Genomic DNA, 20,726 nt, shown 5'->3' on the forward strand with positions numbered 1-20,726 from the left:
AATTTCTGTTAATTTTTGGCGATTTGTGACCCTGCTACAAAACTTTTCACGCCTCGCATACTTCATCCAATCAAGCTGAAAACTCACTGTGTCCACTCAGGACACCATAGGGAATAGACGCATTCCAAAACTCTTACAAAAGTCTGACGGTGTGGTGGGGGCGTGGCCTCAAAGTTGACCATTCGCCATTACAAAGGAACTCCCTGTATTTTTTGCCCTAACTGCGTAGCCCCGCTGGCCAGTTTGACACAGGATCATGAAAATTAGCACACATGTGTATCACCCCAAGACGCACAAAAAAGTCTCTTGGACCCCCGCCTCCAAACCCAACAGGAAGTCCGCCATTTTGACTTTTGTGGCCATTTTTTGCCTATTTGTGACCCTGCTTCAAAACTTTTCACGCCTCACATACTTCATGCAATTGAGCTGAAATTCACTGTGTCCACTCAGGACACCATAGGGAATAGACGCATTCCAAAACTCTTTCAAAAGTATTACCGTGTGGCGGGGGAGTGGCCTCAAAGTTGACCATTCGCCATTACAAAGGAACTCGCTGTGTTTTATGCAGTACTACCCATATACTTCATGCAATGTGGACAAAATCTTACAGTACTGCCATGGAGCCGAGTCTAAACAGATATATATGCTAATAGGATGATACGGTCATAGCGCCACCTACTGGTAGCAGGAAAGTTTGGTTGTAAACATGTGTTTGTTGTATATCTGTGGAAATGAGAGGAGGAGAGCATAGCACAGGAGAGTATAGGAGACAAGAGCATAGGAGAGAAGACTGCGATGACCCCGCGGATCGCAAGGTGCGCGAGGGCCCGCAATGCTGCTTGCAGCTTTAATTTTTCATTTTTTTTTTTTCCTTCCCCCCCTAAGATCGCATTTTTGGGGGCCTTAACATGCCCAAAAACTCACCAAACTTGGTAGAAAAATTCATTCGCCCGAAAAATTTTGAAATTTGCTGACTTTTGAAATGCACATATAAAATGGCTCTATAGCGCCCCCAACGCGTAGCCCCTCTGGCCGGTTTGACACAGGATTATGAAAATTGGCACACATATGTATCACCTCAAGACGCACAAAAAAGTCTCTTGGACCCCCCCTCCAAACCCAACAGGAAGTCCGCCATTTGAAGGTTTGTGGCCATTTTTGGCGATGTGTGACCCTGCTGCCAAACTTTTCACGCCTCGCATACTTCATCGGATTGAGCTGAAATTCGCCGTGTCCACTCAGGACACCATAGGGAATAGACGCATTCCAAAACTCTTACAAAAGTCTGACGGTGTGGCCGGGGCGTGGCCTCAAAGTTTGACCATTTCTGAGGACACAGAAAGTCTCTATAACTTCTTCGTTTTCTGTCCGATCTGTACGAAATGTCACATGTATGATCAGAGTCTGACCCTAAACACATCTATACAACAATATTGAGGCTTTGACAGAGCGCCACCTACTGGCTACACAAAATGTTGTGTTTTCATAGGTTTTTCTGCCTGCCCCCCTGGCCTGTTTTGAGTAGGGTCACTGAAAATTGGTACACATGTGTATCACCCCAAGATGCACAAAAAAGTCTCTTGGACCCCCCCTCCAAACCCAACAGGAAGTCCGCAATTTTGAAATTTCTGTTAATTTTTGGCGATTTGTGACCCTCCTACAAAACTTTTCACGCCTCGCATACTTCATCCAATCAAGCTGAAAATCACTGTGTCCACTCAGGACACCATAGGGAATAGACGCATTCCAAAACTCTTACAAAAGTCTGACGGTGTGGTGGGGGCGTGGCCTCAAAGTTGACCATTCGCCATTACAAATGAACTCCCTGTATTTCTTGCCCTAACGCAGTAGCCCCGCTGGCCAGTTTGACACAGGATTCATGAAAATTAGCACACATGTGTATCACCCCAAGACGCACAAAAAAGTCTCTTGGACCCCCCGCTCCAAACCCAACAGGAAGTCCGCCATTTTGACTTTTGTGGCCATTTTGTGCCTATTTGTGACCCTGCTTCAAAACTTTTCAAGCCTCACATACTTCATGCAATTGAGCTGAAATCACTGTGTCCACTCAGGACACCATAGGGCATAGACGCATTCCAACACTCTTTCAAAAGTATTACCGTGTGGCGGGGGAGTGGCCTCAAAGTTGACCATTCGCCATTACAAAGGAACTCGCTGTGTTTTATGCAGTACTACCCATATACTTTATGCAATGTGGACAAAATCTTACAGTACTGCTATGGACCCGAGTCTGAACAGATATATATGCTAATAGGATGATACGGTCATAGCGCCACCTACTGGTAGCAGGAAAGTTTGGTTGTAAACATGTGTTTGTTGTATATCTGTGGAAATGAGAGGAGGAGAGCATAGCACAGGAGAGTATAGGAGACGAGAGCATAGGAGAGAAGACTGCGATGACCCCGCGGATCGCAAGGTGCGCGAGGGCCCGCAATGCTGCTTGCAGCTTTAATTTTTTTTTTTTTTTTTTTTTCCCCCTCCGAGATCGCATTTTTGGAGGCCTTAACATGCCCAAAAACTCACCAAACTTGGTAGAAAAATTCATTCGCCCGAAAAATTTTGAAATTTGCTGACTTTTGAAATGCACATATAAAAATGGCTCTATAGCGCCCCCAACGCGTAGCCCCTCTGGCCGGTTTGACACAGGATTATGAAAATTGGCACACATATGTATCACCTCAAGACGCACAAAAAAGTCTCTTGGACCCCCCCTCCAAACCCAACAGGAAGTCCGCCATTTGAAGGTTTGTGGCCATTTTTGGCGATGTGTGACCCTGCTGCCAAACTTTTCACGCCTCGCATACTTCATCGGATTGAGCTGAAATTCGCCGTGTCCACTCAGGACACCATAGGGAATAGACGCATTCCAAAACTCTTACAAAAGTCTGACGGTGTGGCCGGGGCGTGGCCTCAAAGTTTGACCATTTCTGAGGACACAGAAAGTCTCTATAACTTCTTCGTTTTCTGTCCGATCTGTACGAAATGTCACATGTATGATCAGAGTCTGACCCTAAACACATCTATACAACAATATTGAGGCTTTGACAGAGCGCCACCTACTGGCTACACAAAATGTTGTGTTTTCATAGGTTTTTCTGCCTGCCCCCCTGGCCTGTTTTGAGTAGGGTCATGAAAATTGGTACACATGTGTATCACCCCAAGATGCACAAAAAAGTCTCTTGGACCCCCCCTCCAAACCCAACAGGAAGTCCGCAATTTTGAAATTTCTGTTAATTTTTGGCGATTTGTGACCCTCCTACAAAACTTTTCACGCCTCGCATACTTCATCCAAATGAACCTAAAACTCACTGTGTCCACTCAGGACACCATAGGGAATAGACGCATTCCAAAACTCTTACAAAAGTCTGACGGTGTGGCGGGGGCGTGGCCTCAAAGTTGACCATTCGCCATTACAAAGGAACTCACTGTATTTATTGCCCTAACGCGTAGCCCCGCTGGCCAGTTTGACACAGGATCATGAGAATTAGCACACATGTGTATCACCCCAAGACGCACAAAAAAGTCTCTTGGACCCCCCCTCCAAACCCAACAGGAAGTCCGCCATTTTGACTTTTGTGGCCATTTTTTGCCTATTTTTGACCCTGCTTCAAAACTTTTCACGCCTCACATACTTCATGCAATTGAGCTGAAATTCACTGTGTCCACTCAGGACACCACAGGGAATAGAAGCATTCCAAAACTCTTACAAAAGTCTTACGGTGTGGTGGGGGCGTGGCCTCAAAGTTGACCATTCGCCATTACAAAGGAACTCCCTGTATTTTTTGCCCTAATGTGTAGCCCCGCTGGCCAGTTTGACACAGGTTCATGAAAATTAGCACACATGTGTATCACCCCAAGACGCACAAAAAAGTCTCTTGGACCCCGCCTCCAAACCCAACAGGAAGTCCGCCATTTTGACTTTTGTGGCAATTTTTTGCCTATTTTTGACCCTGCTTCAAAACTTTTCACGCCTCACATACTTCATGCAATTGAGCTGAAATTCACTGTGTCTACTCAGGACACCATAGGGAATAGATGCATTCCAAAACTCTTTCAAAAGTATTACCATGTGGCAGGGGAGTGGCCTCAAAGTTGACCATTCGCCATTACAAAGGAACTCGCTGTGTTTTATGCAGTACTACCCATATACTTCATGCAATGTGGACAAAATCTTACAGTACTGCTATGGACCCGAGTCTGAACAGATATATATGCTAATAGGATGATACGGTCATAGCGCCACCTACTGGTAGCAGGAAAGTTTGGTTGTAAACATGTGTTTGTTGTATATCTGTGGAAATGAGAGGAGGAGAGCATAGGACAGGAGAGTATAGGAGACGAGAGCATAGGAGAGAAGACTGCGATGACCCCGCGGATCGCAAGGTGCGCGAGGGCCCGCAATGCTGCTTGCAGCTTTAATTTTTTTTTTTTTTTTTTTTTTTTTTTTTTTTTTTCCCCCTCCGAGATCGCATTTTTGGAGGCCTTAACATGCCCAAAAACTCACCAAACTTGGTAGAAAAATTCATTCGCCCGAAAAATTTTGAAATTTGCTGACTTTTGAAATGCACATATAAAAATGGCTCTATAGCGCCCCCAACGCGTAGCCCCTCTGGCCGGTTTGACACAGGATTATGAAAATTGGCACACATATGTATCACCTCAAGACGCACAAAAAAGTCTCTTGGACCCCCCCTCCAAACCCAACAGGAAGTCCGCCATTTGAAGGTTTGTGGCCATTTTTGGCGATGTGTGACCCTGCTGCCAAACTTTTCACGCCTCGCATACTTCAACGGATTGAGCTGAAATTCGCCGTGTCCACTCAGGACACCATAGGGAATAGACGCATTCCAAAACTCTTACAAAAGTCTGACGGTGTGGCCGGGGCGTGGCCTCAAAGTTTGACCATTTCTGAGGACACAGAAAGTCTCTATAACTTCTTCGTTTTCTGTCCGATCTGTACGAAATGTCACATGTATGATCAGAGTCTGACCCTAAACACATCTATACAACAATATTGAGGCTTTGACAGAGCGCCACCTACTGGCTACACAAAATGTTGTGTTTTCATAGGTTTTTCTGCCTGCCCCCCTGGCCTGTTTTGAGTAGGGTCATGAAAATTGGTACACATGTGTATCACCCCAAGATGCACAAAAAAGTCTCTTGGACCCCCCCTCCAAACCCAACAGGAAGTCCGCAATTTTGAAATTTCTGTTAATTTTTGGCGATTTGTGACCCTCCTACAAAACTTTTCACGCCTCGCATACTTCATCCAAATGAGCTAAAACTCACTGTGTCCACTCAGGACACCATAGGGAATAGACGCATTCCAAAACTCTTACAAAAGTCTGACGGTGTGGCGGGGGCGTGGCCTCAAAGTTGACCATTCGCCATTACAAAGGAACTCACTGTATTTATTGCCCTAATGCGTAGCCCCGCTGGCCAGTTTGACACAGGATCATGAGAATTAGCACACATGTGTATCACCCCAAGACGCACAAAAAAGTCTCTTGGACCCCCCCTCCAAACCCAACAGGAAGTCCACCATTTTGACTTTTTTTTGTCAATTTTTACCGTTTTCTGACCCTGCTATAAAACTTTTCACGCCTCACATACTTCATGCAATTGAGCTGAAATTCACTGTGTCCACTCAGGACACCATAGGGAATAGACGCATTCCAAAACTCTTTCAAAAGTATTACCGTGTGGTGGGGGAGTGGCCTCAAAGTTGACCATTCGCCATTACAAAGGAACTCGCTGTGTTTTATGCAGTACTACCCATATACTTTATGCAATGTGGACAAAATCTTACAGTACTGCCATGGAGCCGAGTCTAAACAGATATATATGCTAATAGGATGATACGGTCATAGCGCCACCTACTGGTAGCAGGAAAGTTTGGTTGTAAACATGTGTTTGTTGTATATCTGTGGAAATGAGAGGAGGAGAGCATAGCACAGGAGAGTATAGGAGACGAGAGCATAGGAGAGAAGACTGCGATGACCCCGCGGATCGCAAGGTGCGCGAGGGCCCGCAATGCTGCTTGCAGCTTTAATTATTTTTTTTTTTTTTTTTTTTTTTTTTTTCCCCCTCCGAGATCGCATTTTTGGAGGCCTTAACATGCCCAAAAACTCACCAAACTTGGTAGAAAAATTCATTCGCCCGAAAAATTTTGAAATTTGCTGACTTTTGAAATGCACATATAAAAATGGCTCTATAGCGCCCCCAACGCGTAGCCCCTCTGGCCGGTTTGACACAGGATTATGAAAATTGGCACACATATGTATCACCTCAAGACGCACAAAAAAGTCTCTTGGACCCCCCCTCCAAACCCAACAGGAAGTCCGCCATTTGAAGGTTTGTGGCCATTTTTGGCGATGTGTGACCCTGCTGCCAAACTTTTCACGCCTCGCATACTTCAACGGATTGAGCTGAAATTCGCCGTGTCCACTCAGGACACCATAGGGAATAGACGCATTCCAAAACTCTTACAAAAGTCTGACGGTGTGGCCGGGGCGTGGCCTCAAAGTTTGACCATTTCTGAGGACACAGAAAGTCTCTATAACTTCTTCGTTTTCTGTCCGATCTGTACGAAATGTCACATGTATGATCAGAGTCTGACCCTAAACACATCTATACAACAATATTGAGGCTTTGACAGAGCGCCACCTACTGGCTACACAAAATGTTGTGTTTTCATAGGTTTTTCTGCCTGCCCCCCTGGCCTGTTTTGAGTAGGGTCATGAAAATTGGTACACATGTGTATCACCCCAAGATGCACAAAAAAGTCTCTTGGACCCCCCCTCCAAACCCAACAGGAAGTCCGCAATTTTGAAATTTCTGTTAATTTTTGGCGATTTGTGACCCTGCTACAAAACTTTTCACGCCTCGCATACTTCATCCAAATGAGCTAAAACTCACTGTGTCCACTCAGGACACCATAGGGAATAGACGCATTCCAAAACTCTTACAAAAGTCTGACGGTGTGGCGGGGGCGTGGCCTCAAAGTTGACCATTCGCCATTACAAAGGAACTCACTGTATTTATTGCCCTAATGCGTAGCCCCGCTGGCCAGTTTGACACAGGATCATGAAGAATTAGCACACATGTGTATCACCCCAAGACGCACAAAAAAGTCTCTTGGACCCCCCCTCCAAACCCAACAGGAAGTCCACCATTTTGACTTTTTTTTGTAATTTTTACCGTTTTCTGACCCTGCTATAAAACTTTTCGTGCCTCGCATACTTCATGCAATTCAGCTGAAATTCACTGTGTCCACTCAGGACACCATAGGGAATAGACGCATTCCAAAACTCTTTCAAAAGTATTACCGTGTGGCGGGGGAGTGGCCTCAAAGTTGACCATTCGCCATTACAAAGGAACTCGCTGTGTTTTATGCAGTACTACCCATATACTTTATGCAATGTGGACAAAGTCTTACAGTACTGCCATGGAGCCGAGTCTAAACAGATATATATGCTAATAGGATGATACGGTCATAGCGCCACCTACTGGTAGCAGGAAAGTTTGGTTGTAAACATGTGTTTGTTGTATATCTGTGGAAATGAGAGGAGGAGAGCATAGCACAGGAGAGTATAGGAGACGAGAGCATAGGAGAGAAGACTGCGATGACCCCGCGGATCGCAAGGTGCGCGAGGGCCCGCAATGCTGCTTGCAGCTTTAATTTTAGGGCCCGAGCACCGAATGGTGCAAGAGCCCTATTGAAACCCTTAGGATTATTATTTTTTTTTTTTCCCCCTCCGAGATCGCATTTTTGGAGGCCTTAACATGCCCAAAAACTCACCAAACTTGGTAGAAAAATTCATTCGCCCGAAAAATTTTGAAATTTGCTGACTTTTGAAATGCACATATAAAAATGGCTCTATAGCGCCCCCAACGCGTAGCCCCTCTGGCCGGTTTGACACAGGATTATGAAAATTGGCACACATATGTATCACCTCAAGACGCACAAAAAAGTCTCTTGGACCCCCCCTCCAAACCCAACAGGAAGTCCGCCATTTGAAGGTTTGTGGCCATTTTTGGCGATGTGTGACCCTGCTGCCAAACTTTTCACGCCTCGCATACTTCAACGGATTGAGCTGAAATTCGCCGTGTCCACTCAGGACACCATAGGGAATAGACGCATTCCAAAACTCTTACAAAAGTCTGACGGTGTGGCCGGGGCGTGGCCTCAAAGTTTGACCATTTCTGAGGACACAGAAAGTCTCTATAACTTCTTCGTTTTCTGTCCGATCTGTACGAAATGTCACATGTATGATCAGAGTCTGACCCTAAACACATCTATACAACAATATTGAGGCTTTGACAGAGCGCCACCTACTGGCTACACAAAATGTTGTGTTTTCATAGGTTTTTCTGCCTGCCCCCTGTGGCCTGTTTTGAGTAGGGTCATGAAAATTGGCACACATGTGTATCACCCCAAGATGCACAAAAAAGTCTCTTGGACCCCCCCTCCAAACCCAACAGGAAGTCCGCCATTTTGAAATTTCTGTTAATTTTTGGCGATTTGTGACCCTGCTACAAAACTTTTCACGCCTCGCATACTTCATCCAATGAGCTAAAACTCACTGTGTCCACTCAGGACACCATAGGGAATAGACGCATTCCAAAACTCTTACAAAAGTCTTACGGTGTGGTGGGGGCGTGGCCTCAAAGTTGACCATTCGCCATTACAAAGGAACTCCCTGTATTTTTTGCCCTAACTGCGTAGCCCCGCTGGCCAGTTTGACACAGGATCATGAAAATTAGCACACATGTGTATCACCCCAAGACGCACAAAAAAGTCTCTTGGACCCCCCCTCCAAACCCAACAGGAAGTCCGCCATTTTGACTTTTGTGGCCATTTTTTGCCTATTTGTGACCCTGCTTCAAAACTTTTCACGCCTCACATACTTCATGCAATTGAGCTGAAATTCACTGTGTCCACTCAGGACACCATAGGGAATAGACGCATTCCAAAACTCTTTCAAAAGTATTACCGTGTGGCGGGGGAGTGGCCTCAAAGTTGACCATTCGCCATTACAAAGGAACTCGCTGTGTTTTATGCAGTACTACCCATATACTTTATGCAATGTGGACAAAATCTTACAGTACTGCTATGGACCCGAGTCTGAACAGATATATATGCTAATAGGATGATACGGTCATAGCGCCACCTACTGGTAGCAGGAAAGTTTGGTTGTAAACATGTGTTTGTTGTATATCTGTGGAAATGAGAGGAGGAGAGCATAGGACAGGAGAGTATAGGAGACGAGAGCATAGGAGAGAAGACTGCGATGACCCCGCGGATCGCAAGGTGCGCGAGGGCCCGCAATGCTGCTTGCAGCTTTAATTTTTTTTTTTTTTTTTTTTTTTTTTCCCCCTCCGAGATCGCATTTTTGGAGGCCTTAACATGCCCAAAAACTCACCAAACTTGGTAGAAAAATTCATTCGCCCGAAAAATTTTGAAATTTGCTGACTTTTGAAATGCACATATAAAAATGGCTCTATAGCGCCCCCAACGCGTAGCCCCTCTGGCCGGTTTGACACAGGATTATGAAAATTGGCACACATATGTATCACCTCAAGACGCACAAAAAAGTCTCTTGGACCCCCCCTCCAAACCCAACAGGAAGTCCGCCATTTGAAGGTTTGTGGCCATTTTTGGCGATGTGTGACCCTGCTGCCAAACTTTTCACGCCTCGCATACTTCAACGGATTGAGCTGAAATTCGCCGTGTCCACTCAGGACACCATAGGGAATAGACGCATTCCAAAACTCTTACAAAAGTCTGACGGTGTGGCCGGGGCGTGGCCTCAAAGTTTGACCATTTCTGAGGACACAGAAAGTCTCTATAACTTCTTCGTTTTCTGTCCGATCTGTACGAAATGTCACATGTATGATCAGAGTCTGACCCTAAACACATCTATACAACAATATTGAGGCTTTGACAGAGCGCCACCTACTGGCTACACAAAATGTTGTGTTTTCATAGGTTTTTCTGCCTGCCCCCCTGGCCTGTTTTGAGTAGGGTCATGAAAATTGGTACACATGTGTATCACCCCAAGATGCACAAAAAAGTCTCTTGGACCCCCCCTCCAAACCCAACAGGAAGTCCGCAATTTTGAAATTTCTGTTAATTTTTGGCGATTTGTGACCCTCCTACAAAACTTTTCACGCCTCGCATACTTCATCCAAATGAGCTAAAACTCACTGTGTCCACTCAGGACACCATAGGGAATAGACGCATTCAAAAACTCTTACAAAAGTCTGACGGTGTGGTGGGGGCGTGGCCTCAAAGTTGACCATTCGCCATTACAAAGGAACTCACTGTATTTACTGCCCTAATGCGTAGCCCCGCTGGCCAGTTTGACACAGGATCATGAGAATTAGCACACATGTGTATCACCCCAAGACGCACAAAAAAGTCTCTTGGACCCCCCCTCCAAACCCAACAGGAAGTCCGCCATTTTGACTTTTGTGGCCATTTTTTGCCTATTTTTGACCCTGCTTCAAAATTTTTCACGCCTCACATACTTCATGCAATTGAGCTGAAATTCACTGTGTCCACTCAGGACACCACAGGGAATAGACGCATTCCAAAACTCTTACAAAAGTCTTACGGTGTGGTGGGGGCGTGGCCTCAAAGTTGACCATTCGCCATTACAAAGGAACTCCCTGTATTTTTTGCCCTAACGCGTAGCCCCGCTGGCCAGTTTGACACAGGATCATGAAAATTAGCACACATGTGTATCACCCCAAGACGCACAAAAAAGTCTCTTGGACCCCCCCTCCAAACCCAACAGGAAGTCCGCCATTTTGACTTTTGTGGCCATTTTTTGCCTATTTGTGACCCTGCTTCAAAACTTTTCACGCCTCACATACTTCATGCAATTGAGCTGAAATTCACTGTGTCCACTCAGGACACCATAGGGAATAGACGCATTCCAAAACTCTTTCAAAAGTATTACCGTGTGGTGGGGGAGTGGCCTCAAAGTTGACCATTCGCCATTACAAAGGAACTCGCTGTGTTTTATGCAGTACTACCCATATACTTCATGCAATGTGGACAAAATCTTACAGTACTGCTATGGACCCGAGTCTGAACAGATATATATGCTAATAGGATGATACGGTCATAGCGCCACCTACTGGTAGCAGGAAAGTTTGGTTGTAAACATGTGTTTGTTGTATATCTGTGGAAATGAGAGGAGGAGAGCATAGGACAGGAGAGTATAGGAGACGAGAGCATAGGAGAGAAGACTGCGATGACCCCGCGGATCGCAAGGTGCGCGAGGGCCCGCAATGCTGCTTGCAGCTTTAATTTTTTTTTTTTTTTTTTTTTTTCCCCCCTCCGAGATCGCATTTTTGGAGGCCTTAACATGCCCAAAAACTCACCAAACTTGGTAGAAAAATTCATTCGCCCGAAAAATTTTGAAATTTGCTGACTTTTGAAATGCACATATAAAATGGCTCTATAGCGCCCCCAACGCGTAGCCCCTCTGGCCGGTTTGACACAGGATTATGAAAATTGGCACACATATGTATCACCTCAAGACGCACAAAAAAGTCTCTTGGACCCCCCCTCCAAACCCAACAGGAAGTCCGCCATTTGAAGGTTTGTGGCCATTTTTGGCGATGTGTGACCCTGCTGCCAAACTTTTCACGCCTCGCATACTTCATCGGATTGAGCTGAAATTCGCCGTGTCCACTCAGGACACCATAGGGAATAGACGCATTCCAAAACTCTTACAAAAGTCTGACGGTGTGGCCGGGGCGTGGCCTCAAAGTTTGACCATTTCTGAGGACACAGAAAGTCTCTATAACTTCTTCGTTTTCTGTCCGATCTGTACGAAATGTCACATGTATGATCAGAGTCTGACCCTAAACACATCTATACAACAATATTGAGGCTTTGACAGAGCGCCACCTACTGGCTACACAAAATGTTGTGTTTTCATAGGTTTTTCTGCCTGCCCCCTGTGGCCTGTTTTGAGTAGGGTCACGAAAATTGGCACACATGTGTATCACCCCAAGATGCACAAAAAAGTCTCTTGGACCCCCCCTCCAAACCCAACAGGAAGTCCGCCATTTTGAAATTTCTGTTAATTTTTGGCGATTTGTGACCCTGCTACAAAACTTTTCACGCCTCGCATACTTCATCCAATGAAGCTGAAAACTCACTGTGTCCACTCAGGACACCATAGGGAATAGACGCATTCCAAAACTCTTACAAAACTCTGACGGTGTGGTGGGGGCGTGGCCTCAAAGTTGACCATTCGCCATTACAAAGGAACTCACTGTATTTATTGCCCTAATGCGTAGCCCCGCTGGCCAGTTTGACACAGGATCATGAGAATTAGCACACATGTGTATCACCCCAAGACGCACAAAAAAGTCTCTTGGACCCCCCCTCCAAACCCAACAGGAAGTCCGCCATTTTGACTTTTGTGGCCATTTTTTGCCTATTTGTGACCCTGCTTCAAAACTTTTCACGCCTCACATACTTCATGCAATTGAGCTGAAATTCACTGTGTCCACTCAGGACACCACAGGGAATAGACGCATTCCAAAACTCTTTACAAAAGTCTTACGGTGTGGTGGGGGCGTGGCCTCAAAGTTGACCATTCGCCATTACAAAGGAACTCCCTGTATTTTTTGCCCTAATGTGTAGCCCCGCTGGCCAGTTTGACACAGGTTCATGAAAATTAGCACACATGTGTATCACCCCAAGACGCACAAAAAAGTCACTTGGACCCCGCCTCCAAACCCAACAGGAAGTCCGCCATTTTGACTTTTGTGGCAATTTTTTGCCTATTTTTGACCCTGCTTCAAAACTTTTCACGCCTCACATACTTCATGCAATTGAGCTGAAATTCACTGTGTCTACTCAGGACACCATAGGGAATAGATGCATTCCAAAACTCTTTCAAAAGTATTACCGTGTGGCGGGGGAGTGGCCTCAAAGTTGACCGTTCGCCATTACAAAGGAACTCGCTGTGTTTTATGCAGTACTACCCATATACTTTATGCAATGTGGACAAAATCTTACAGTACTGCTATGGACCCGAGTCTGAACAGATATATATGCTAATAGGATGATACGGTCATAGCGCCACCTACTGGTAGCAGGAAAGTTGGTTGTAAACATGTGTTTGTTGTATATCTGTGGAAATGAGAGGAGGAGAGCATAGGACAGGAGAGTATAGGAGACAAGAGCATAGGAGAGAGACTGCGATGACCCCGCGGATCGCAAGGTGCGCGAGGGCCCGCAATGCTGCTTGCAGCTTTAATTAGGGCCCGAGCACCGAATGGTGCAAGAGCCCTATTGAAACCCTTAGGATTATTATTTTTTTTTTTTTTTTTTTTTTTTCCCCCTCCGAGATCGCATTTTTGGAGGCCTTAACATGCCAAAAACTCACCAAACTTGGTAGAAAAATTCATTCGCCCGAAAAATTTTGAAATTTGCTGACTTTTGAAATGCACATATAAAAATGGCTCTATAGCGCCCCCAACGCGTAGCCCCTCTGGCCGGTTTGACACAGGATTATGAAAATTGGCACACATATGTATCACCTCAAGACGCACAAAAAAGTCTCTTGGACCCCCCCTCCAAACCCAACAGGAAGTCCGCCATTTGAAGGTTTGTGGCCATTTTTGGCGATGTGTGACCCTGCTGCCAAACTTTTCACGCCTCGCATACTTCAACGGATTGAGCTGAAATTCGCCGTGTCCACTCAGGACACCATAGGGAATAGACGCATTCCAAAACTCTTACAAAAGTCTGACGGTGTGGCCGGGGCGTGGCCTCAAAGTTTGACCATTTCTGAGGACACAGAAAGTCTCTATAACTTCTTCGTTTTCTGTCCGATCTGTACGAAATGTCACATGTATGATCAGAGTCTGACCCTAAACACATCTATACAACAATATTGAGGCTTTGACAGAGCGCCACCTACTGGCTACACAAAATGTTGTGTTTTCATAGGTTTTTCTGCCTGCCCCCCTGGCCTGTTTTGAGTAGGGTCATGAAAATTGGTACACATGTGTATCACCCCAAGATGCACAAAAAAGTCTCTTGGACCCCCCCTCCAAACCCAACAGGAAGTCCGCAATTTTGAAATTTCTGTTAATTTTTGGCGATTTGTGACCCTCCTACAAAACTTTTCACGCCTCGCATACTTCATCCAAATGAGCTAAAACTCACTGTGTCCACTCAGGACACCATAGGGAATAGACGCATTCAAAAACTCTTACAAAAGTCTGACGGTGTGGCGGGGGCGTGGCCTCAAAGTTGACCATTCGCCATTACAAAGGAACTCACTGTATTTATTGCCCTAATGCGTAGCCCCGCTGGCCAGTTTGACACAGGATCATGAGAATTAGCACACATGTGTATCACCCCAAGACGCACAAAAAAGTCTCTTGGACCCCCCCTCCAAACCCAACAGGAAGTCCACCATTTTGACTTTTGTGGCCATTTTTTGCCTATTTGTGACCCTGCTTCAAAACTTTTCACGCCTCACATACTTCATGCAATTAAGCTGAATTCACTGTGTCCACTCAGGACACCACAGGGAATAGACGCATTCCAAAACTCTTACAAAAGTCTTACGGTGTGGTGGGGGCGTGGCCTCAAAGTTGACCATTCGCCATTACAAAGGAACTCCCTGTATTTTTTGCCCTAATGTGTAGCCCCGCTGGCCAGTTTGACACAGGTTCATGAAAATTAGCACACATGTGTATCACCCCAAGACGCACAAAAAAGTCTCTTGGACACCGCCTCCAAACCCAACAGGAAGTCCGCCATTTTGACTTTTGTGGCAATTGTTTGCCTATTTTTGACCCTGCTTCAAAACTTTTCACGCCTCACATACTTCATGCAATTGAGCTGAAATTCACTGTGTCTACTCAGGACACCATAGGGAATAGATGCATTCCAAAACTCTTTCAAAAGTATTACCGTGTGGCGGGGGAGTGGCCTCAAAGTTGACCGTTCGCCATTACAAAGGAACTCGCTCTATTCTATGTAGTACTACCCATATACTTCATGCAATGTGGACAAAATCTTACAGTACTGCTATGGACCCGAGTCTGAACAATATATATGCTAATGGGATGATACGGTCATAGCGCCACCTACTGGTAGCAGGAAAGTTTGGTTGTAAACATGTGTTTGTTGTATATCTGTGGAAATGAGAGGAGGAGAGCATAGGACAGGAGAGTATAAGAGACGAGAGCATAGGAGAGAAGACTGCGATGACCCCGCGGATCGCAAGGTGCGCGAGGGCCCGCAATGCTGCTTGCAGCTTTAATTTTTTTTTTTTTTTTTTTTTCCCCCTCCGAGATCGCATTTTCGGAGGCCTTAACATGCCCAAAAACTCACCAAACTTGGTAGAAAAATTCATTCGCCCGAAAAATTTTGAAATTTGCTGACTTTTGAAATGCACATATAAAAATGGCTCTATAGCGCCCCCAACGCGTAGCCCCTCTGGCCGGTTTGACACAGGATTATGAAAATTGGCACACATATGTATCACCTCAAGACGCACAAAAAAGTCTCTTGGACCCCCCCTCCAAACCCAACAGGAAGTCCGCCATTTGAAGGTTTGTGGCCATTTTTGGCGATGTGTGACCCTGCTGCCAAACTTTTCACGCCTCGCATACTTCAACGGATTGAGCTGAAATTCGCCGTGTCCACTCAGGACACCATAGGGAATAGACGCATTCCAAAACTCTTACAAAAGTCTGACGGTGTGGCCGGGGCGTGGCCTCAAAGTTTGACCATTTCTGAGGACACAGAAAGTCTCTATAACTTCTTCGTTTTCTGTCCGATCTGTACGAAATGTCACATGTATGATCAGAGTCTGACCCTAAACACATCTATACAACAATATTGAGGCTTTGACAGAGCGCCACCTACTGGCTACACAAAATGTTGTGTTTTCATAGGTTTTTCTGCCTGCCCCCCTGGCCTGTTTTGAGTAGGGTCACGAAAATTGGTACACATGTGTATCACCCCATGATGCACAAAAAAGTCTCTTGGACCCCCCCTCCAAACCCAACAGGAAGTCCGCAATTTTGAAATTTCTGTTAATTTTTGGCGATTTGTGACCCTGCTGCAAAACTTTTCACGCCTCACATACTTCATGCAATTGAGCTGAAAATCACTGTGTCCACTCAGGACACCATAGGGAATAGACGCATTCCAAAACTCTTACAAAAGTCTTACGGTGTGGTGGGGGCGTGGCCTCAAAGTTGACCATTCACCATTACAAATGAACTCCCTGTATTTATTGCCCTAACGCGTAGCCCCGCTGGCCAGTTTGACACAGGATCATGAAAATTAGCACACATGTGTATCACCCCAAGACGCACAAAAAAGTCTCTTGGACCCCCCCTCCAAACCCAACAGGAAGTCCGCCATTTTGACTTTTGTGGCCATTTTGTGCCTATTTGTGACCCTGCTTCAAAACTTTTCACGCCTCACATACTTCATGCAATTGAGCTGAAATTCACTGTGTCCACTCAGGACACCATAGGGAATAGACGCATTCCAGAACTCTTTCAAAAGTATTACCGTGTGGTGGGGGAGTGGCCTCAAAGTTGACCATTCGCCATTACAAAGGAACTCGCTGTGTTTTATGCAGTACTACCCATATACATTATGCAATGTGGACAAAATCTTACAGTACTGCTATGGACCCGAGTCTGAACAGATATATATGCTAATAGGATGATACGGTCATAGCGCCACCTACTGGTAGCAGGAAAGTTTGGTTGTAAACATGTGTTCGTTGTATAACTGTGGAAATGAAAGGAGGAGAGCATAGGACAGGAGAGTATAGGAGACGAGAGTATAGGAGACGAGAGCATAGGAGAGAAGACAGGGATAGCTCCGCGGATCGCAAGGTGCGCGAGGGCCCGCAATGCTGCTTGCAGCTTTAATTTTTTTTTTTTTTTTTTTTTTTTTTTTTTTTTCCCCTCCGAGATCGCATTTTTGGAGGCCTTAACATGCCCAAAAACTCACCAAACTTGGTAGAAAAATTCATTCGCCCGAAAAATTTTGAAATTTGCTGACTTTTGAAATGCACATATAAAAATGGCTCTATAGCGCCCCCAACGCGTAGCCCCTCTGGCCGGTTTGACACAGGATTATGAAAATTGGCACACATATGTATCACCTCAGGACGCACAAAAAAGTCTCTTGGACCCCCCCTCCAAACCCAACAGGAAGTCCTCCATTTGAAGGTTTGTGGCCATTTTTGGCGATGTGTGACCCTGCTGCCAAACTTTTCACGCCTCGCATACTTCATCGGATTGAGCTGAAATTCGCCGTGTCCACTCAGGACACCATAGGGAATAGACGCATTCCAAAACTCTTACAAAAGTCTGACGGTGTGGCCGGGGCGTGGCCTCAAAGTTTGACCATTTCTGAGGACACAGAAAGTCTCTATAACTTCTTCGTTTTCTGTCCGATCTGTACGAAATGTCACATGTATGATCAGAGTCTGACCCTAAACACATCTATACAACAATATTGAGGCTTTGACAGAGCGCCACCTACTGGCTACACAAAATGTTGTGTTTTCATAGGTTTTTCTGCCTGCCCCTGTGGCCTGTTTTGAGTAGGGTCACGAAAATTGGCACACATGTTTATCACCCAAGATGCACAAAAAAGTCTCTTGGACCCCCCCTCCAAACCCAACAGGAAGTCCGCCATTTTGAAATTTCTGTTATTTTTTGGCGATTTGTGACCCTGCTGCAAAACTTTTCACGCCTCGCATACTTCATCCAATCAAGCTGAAAATCACTGTGTCCACTCAGGACACCATAGGGAATAGACGCATTCCAAAACTCTTACAAAAGTATTAAGGTGTGGTGGGGGCGTGGACTCAAAGTTGACCATTCGCCATTACAAAGGAACTCCCTGTATTTTTTGCCCTAACGCGTAGCCCCGCTGGCCAGTTTGACACAGGATCATGAAAATTAGCACACATGTATATAACCCCAAGACGCACAAAAAAGTCTCTTGGACCCCCCCTCCAAACCCAACAGGAAGTCCGCCATCTTGAATCTTCTGGCCATTTTTGGCGATTTGTGACCCTGCTACAAAACGTTTCACGCCTCGCATACTTCATTGAATTGAGTTGACATTCACCGTGTCAACTCAGGACACCATTGGGAATAGACGCATTCAAAAACTCTTTCAAAAGCATTAAGGTGTGGTGGGGGCGTGACCTCAAAGTTGATCATTCGCCATTACAAAGGAACTCACTGTATTTGTTGCCCTAACGCGTAGCCCCTATGGTCAGTTTGACACAGCAGCATTAAAATTGGCAAACATATGTACCACCTCCAGACACACAAAAAAGTATCTTGGACCCCCCCTCCAAACCCAACAGGAAGTCCGCCATTTTGACTTTTGTGGCCATTTTTTGCCTATTTGTGACCCTGCTACAAAACTTTTCATGCCTTGCATACTTCGTCCAATTGAGCTGAAATTCACTGTGTCCACTCAGGACACCATTTGGAATATATATTCCAAAACTCTTACAAAAGTCTCACGGTGTGGTGGGGGAGTGTCCTCAAAGTTGACCATTCGCCATTACAAAGGAACTCACTGTATTTATTGCTCCAACGTGTAGCCCCTCTGGCCAGTTTGACACAGCAGCATTAAAATTGGCACACATATGTATCACCTCCAGACGCACAAAAAAGTCTCTTGGACCCCCCCTCCAAACCCAAAAGGAAGTCCACCATTTTGATTTTTTTTTGTAATTTTTGCCGATTTCTGACCCTGCTATAAAACTTTTCACGCCTCGCATACTTCATCCAATTGAGCTGAAATTCACTGTGGACTCAGGACACTATAGGGAATAGATGCATTCCAAAACTCTTTCAAAAGTATTACCGTGAGGCAGGGGCGTGGCCTCAAAGTTGAACATTTGCCATTACAAAGAAACTGTATTTTCTGCAGTACAACCAACATAATTTATGCAATGTGGACAAAATCTTACAGTGCAGCTATGGACCCGAGTCTGAACAGATATATATGCTAATAGGATGATACGGTCATAGCACCACCTACTGGTAGCAGGAAAGTTTGGTTGTAAACATGTGTTTGTTGTACATCTCTGCAAATGAGAGGAGAGAAGAGCATAGGACAGGGGAGTATAGGAGACGAGAGCATAGGAGAGAAGACAGCGATAGCACCACGGATCGCAAGTTTCGCGAGGGCCCACAATGCTGCTTGCAGCTTTAATTTTTTCTCATTTTCGTCTTTTGAACACAAATGTTTTCAGTTTATAGCAAAAATAAAAGAAATACTTTTGGAGGGGTCTGTACACGAGTCTCTGTGCTAGCTGTCATCTGCCATGGCCAACTTGCACACTTTTAGGACAGTGATTGAAAAATAATAACAATAAACATTCTGTGTGTGTGTTCTAGGTGTCATAGCTCTTAGTCAAGAATGGGAGAGTTTAGATGAAGGACTCAAACATCTTTCTCTGTCCCGGGTATCAATGACTGCCAGAGGTAAGCTTTGCACACACCCATCTCGTATCATACAGCTTGACCTATATGAATGAAAAGGACAGAATGTGCTTTGTCTTCACCTCCCCCTCAACACAACAATTATTTCTTTATGCTTCCAGGTCTGGGCTGTCTGAGTCAAGTGCTCTCATCCAATCAGCTGTTCTCAGCATCCCTGACTCACCTTGATCTGTCTGGTAACCCTGACTGCCTGGTTACTGAAGAGGCCATGGTATGCTCAGCACTGTGTATATCCTGTGTTCCAGAGGATAGACAGAATGCATACATGGCTTATTTCCATGACATACACTGTACAGAAACATCCAGATGTGAAGCTGTGAAAACTGAGGAATCTAGGAAAACTCCCACATTAACTCAGACACTAGTGACAGTGCTGAGCTCCTGAGTTTGCAGGAGTATTTAATATGCTAGAAAAAGAGTTATCAAATAGGAGTAGAGACGCTGGTTAGGTTACACACAGTTTAAAATATTAGATGACAAAAAACAGCTCAGCTTTTATAACCTTTCTCCAGTGCTAGAGCCTAGAGATTTAAATGCATGCATGTGCATGAATAAGAGTGCACAGTCCCCAAACATTAGTAGTAGATCAGTGTGGCAAAATGTACACACAAGAACAGACAATGGGGAAGTACAGAAGTAATAATAATAATAATGCTGCTACCATGTTTTACAATGTATACATTGTGGTGTATGTGTGTGTCTTTTTCAGTATCTCTTCAAGTTCTTGTCCAGTACAAACTCTTTGTCTCATTTGGACCTGAGTGAAACCAACTGCCCTCTGGACACAGTCAGTGACTTTCCTCATCTGTCTTACTGAGTTCACATGTTCAGTTGACAGTGCAATGTACTTATATTATGAAAATACATTATCATTAAGTAAGCTAACATTTTTGATGTTAAAATCAATGATGAAATAAGGCTCTACAACAATTTTTTAACACCATACTTACAGCATGTTGGGAAAACTGTAGCCTTTCCTTGTTGTAAAAGACCCTATCACTAACATTATTTTCCTAATGTCTTATATGGGGCCCACATGTTACTTGTGTGCTGAAATTGTTCTGTTGTTTCTTGCAGTTATTTGTGTCCCTGTCTGCTGGATGTTGTTTCAAACTAATGCACCTAAACCTGGCCAGGAATCCTTTCAGCCACAG

General features: G+C 45.0%; 1 protein-coding gene across 3 annotated transcripts in view; it reads left to right on the forward strand.

The window, feature by feature from the left end:
• Positions 1-20,726, forward strand: part of carmil2 (capping protein regulator and myosin 1 linker 2) — a 93,520-nt gene that overhangs the window by 18,310 nt on the left and 54,484 nt on the right. For all 3 annotated transcript variants that reach the window (XM_028430942.1, XM_028430945.1, XM_028430944.1), the window contains 4 exons: positions 19,468-19,554; positions 19,674-19,783; positions 20,282-20,359; positions 20,650-20,726. In XM_028430942.1, the coding sequence (XP_028286743.1) occupies positions 19,468-19,554; positions 19,674-19,783; positions 20,282-20,359; positions 20,650-20,726 (352 nt within the window). The remainder of the gene's footprint in view (positions 1-19,467; positions 19,555-19,673; positions 19,784-20,281; positions 20,360-20,649) is intronic.

Source organism: Parambassis ranga, chromosome 19, assembly GCF_900634625.1.
Source record: "Parambassis ranga chromosome 19, fParRan2.1, whole genome shotgun sequence".
NCBI lineage: Eukaryota > Metazoa > Chordata > Actinopteri > Ambassidae > Parambassis > Parambassis ranga.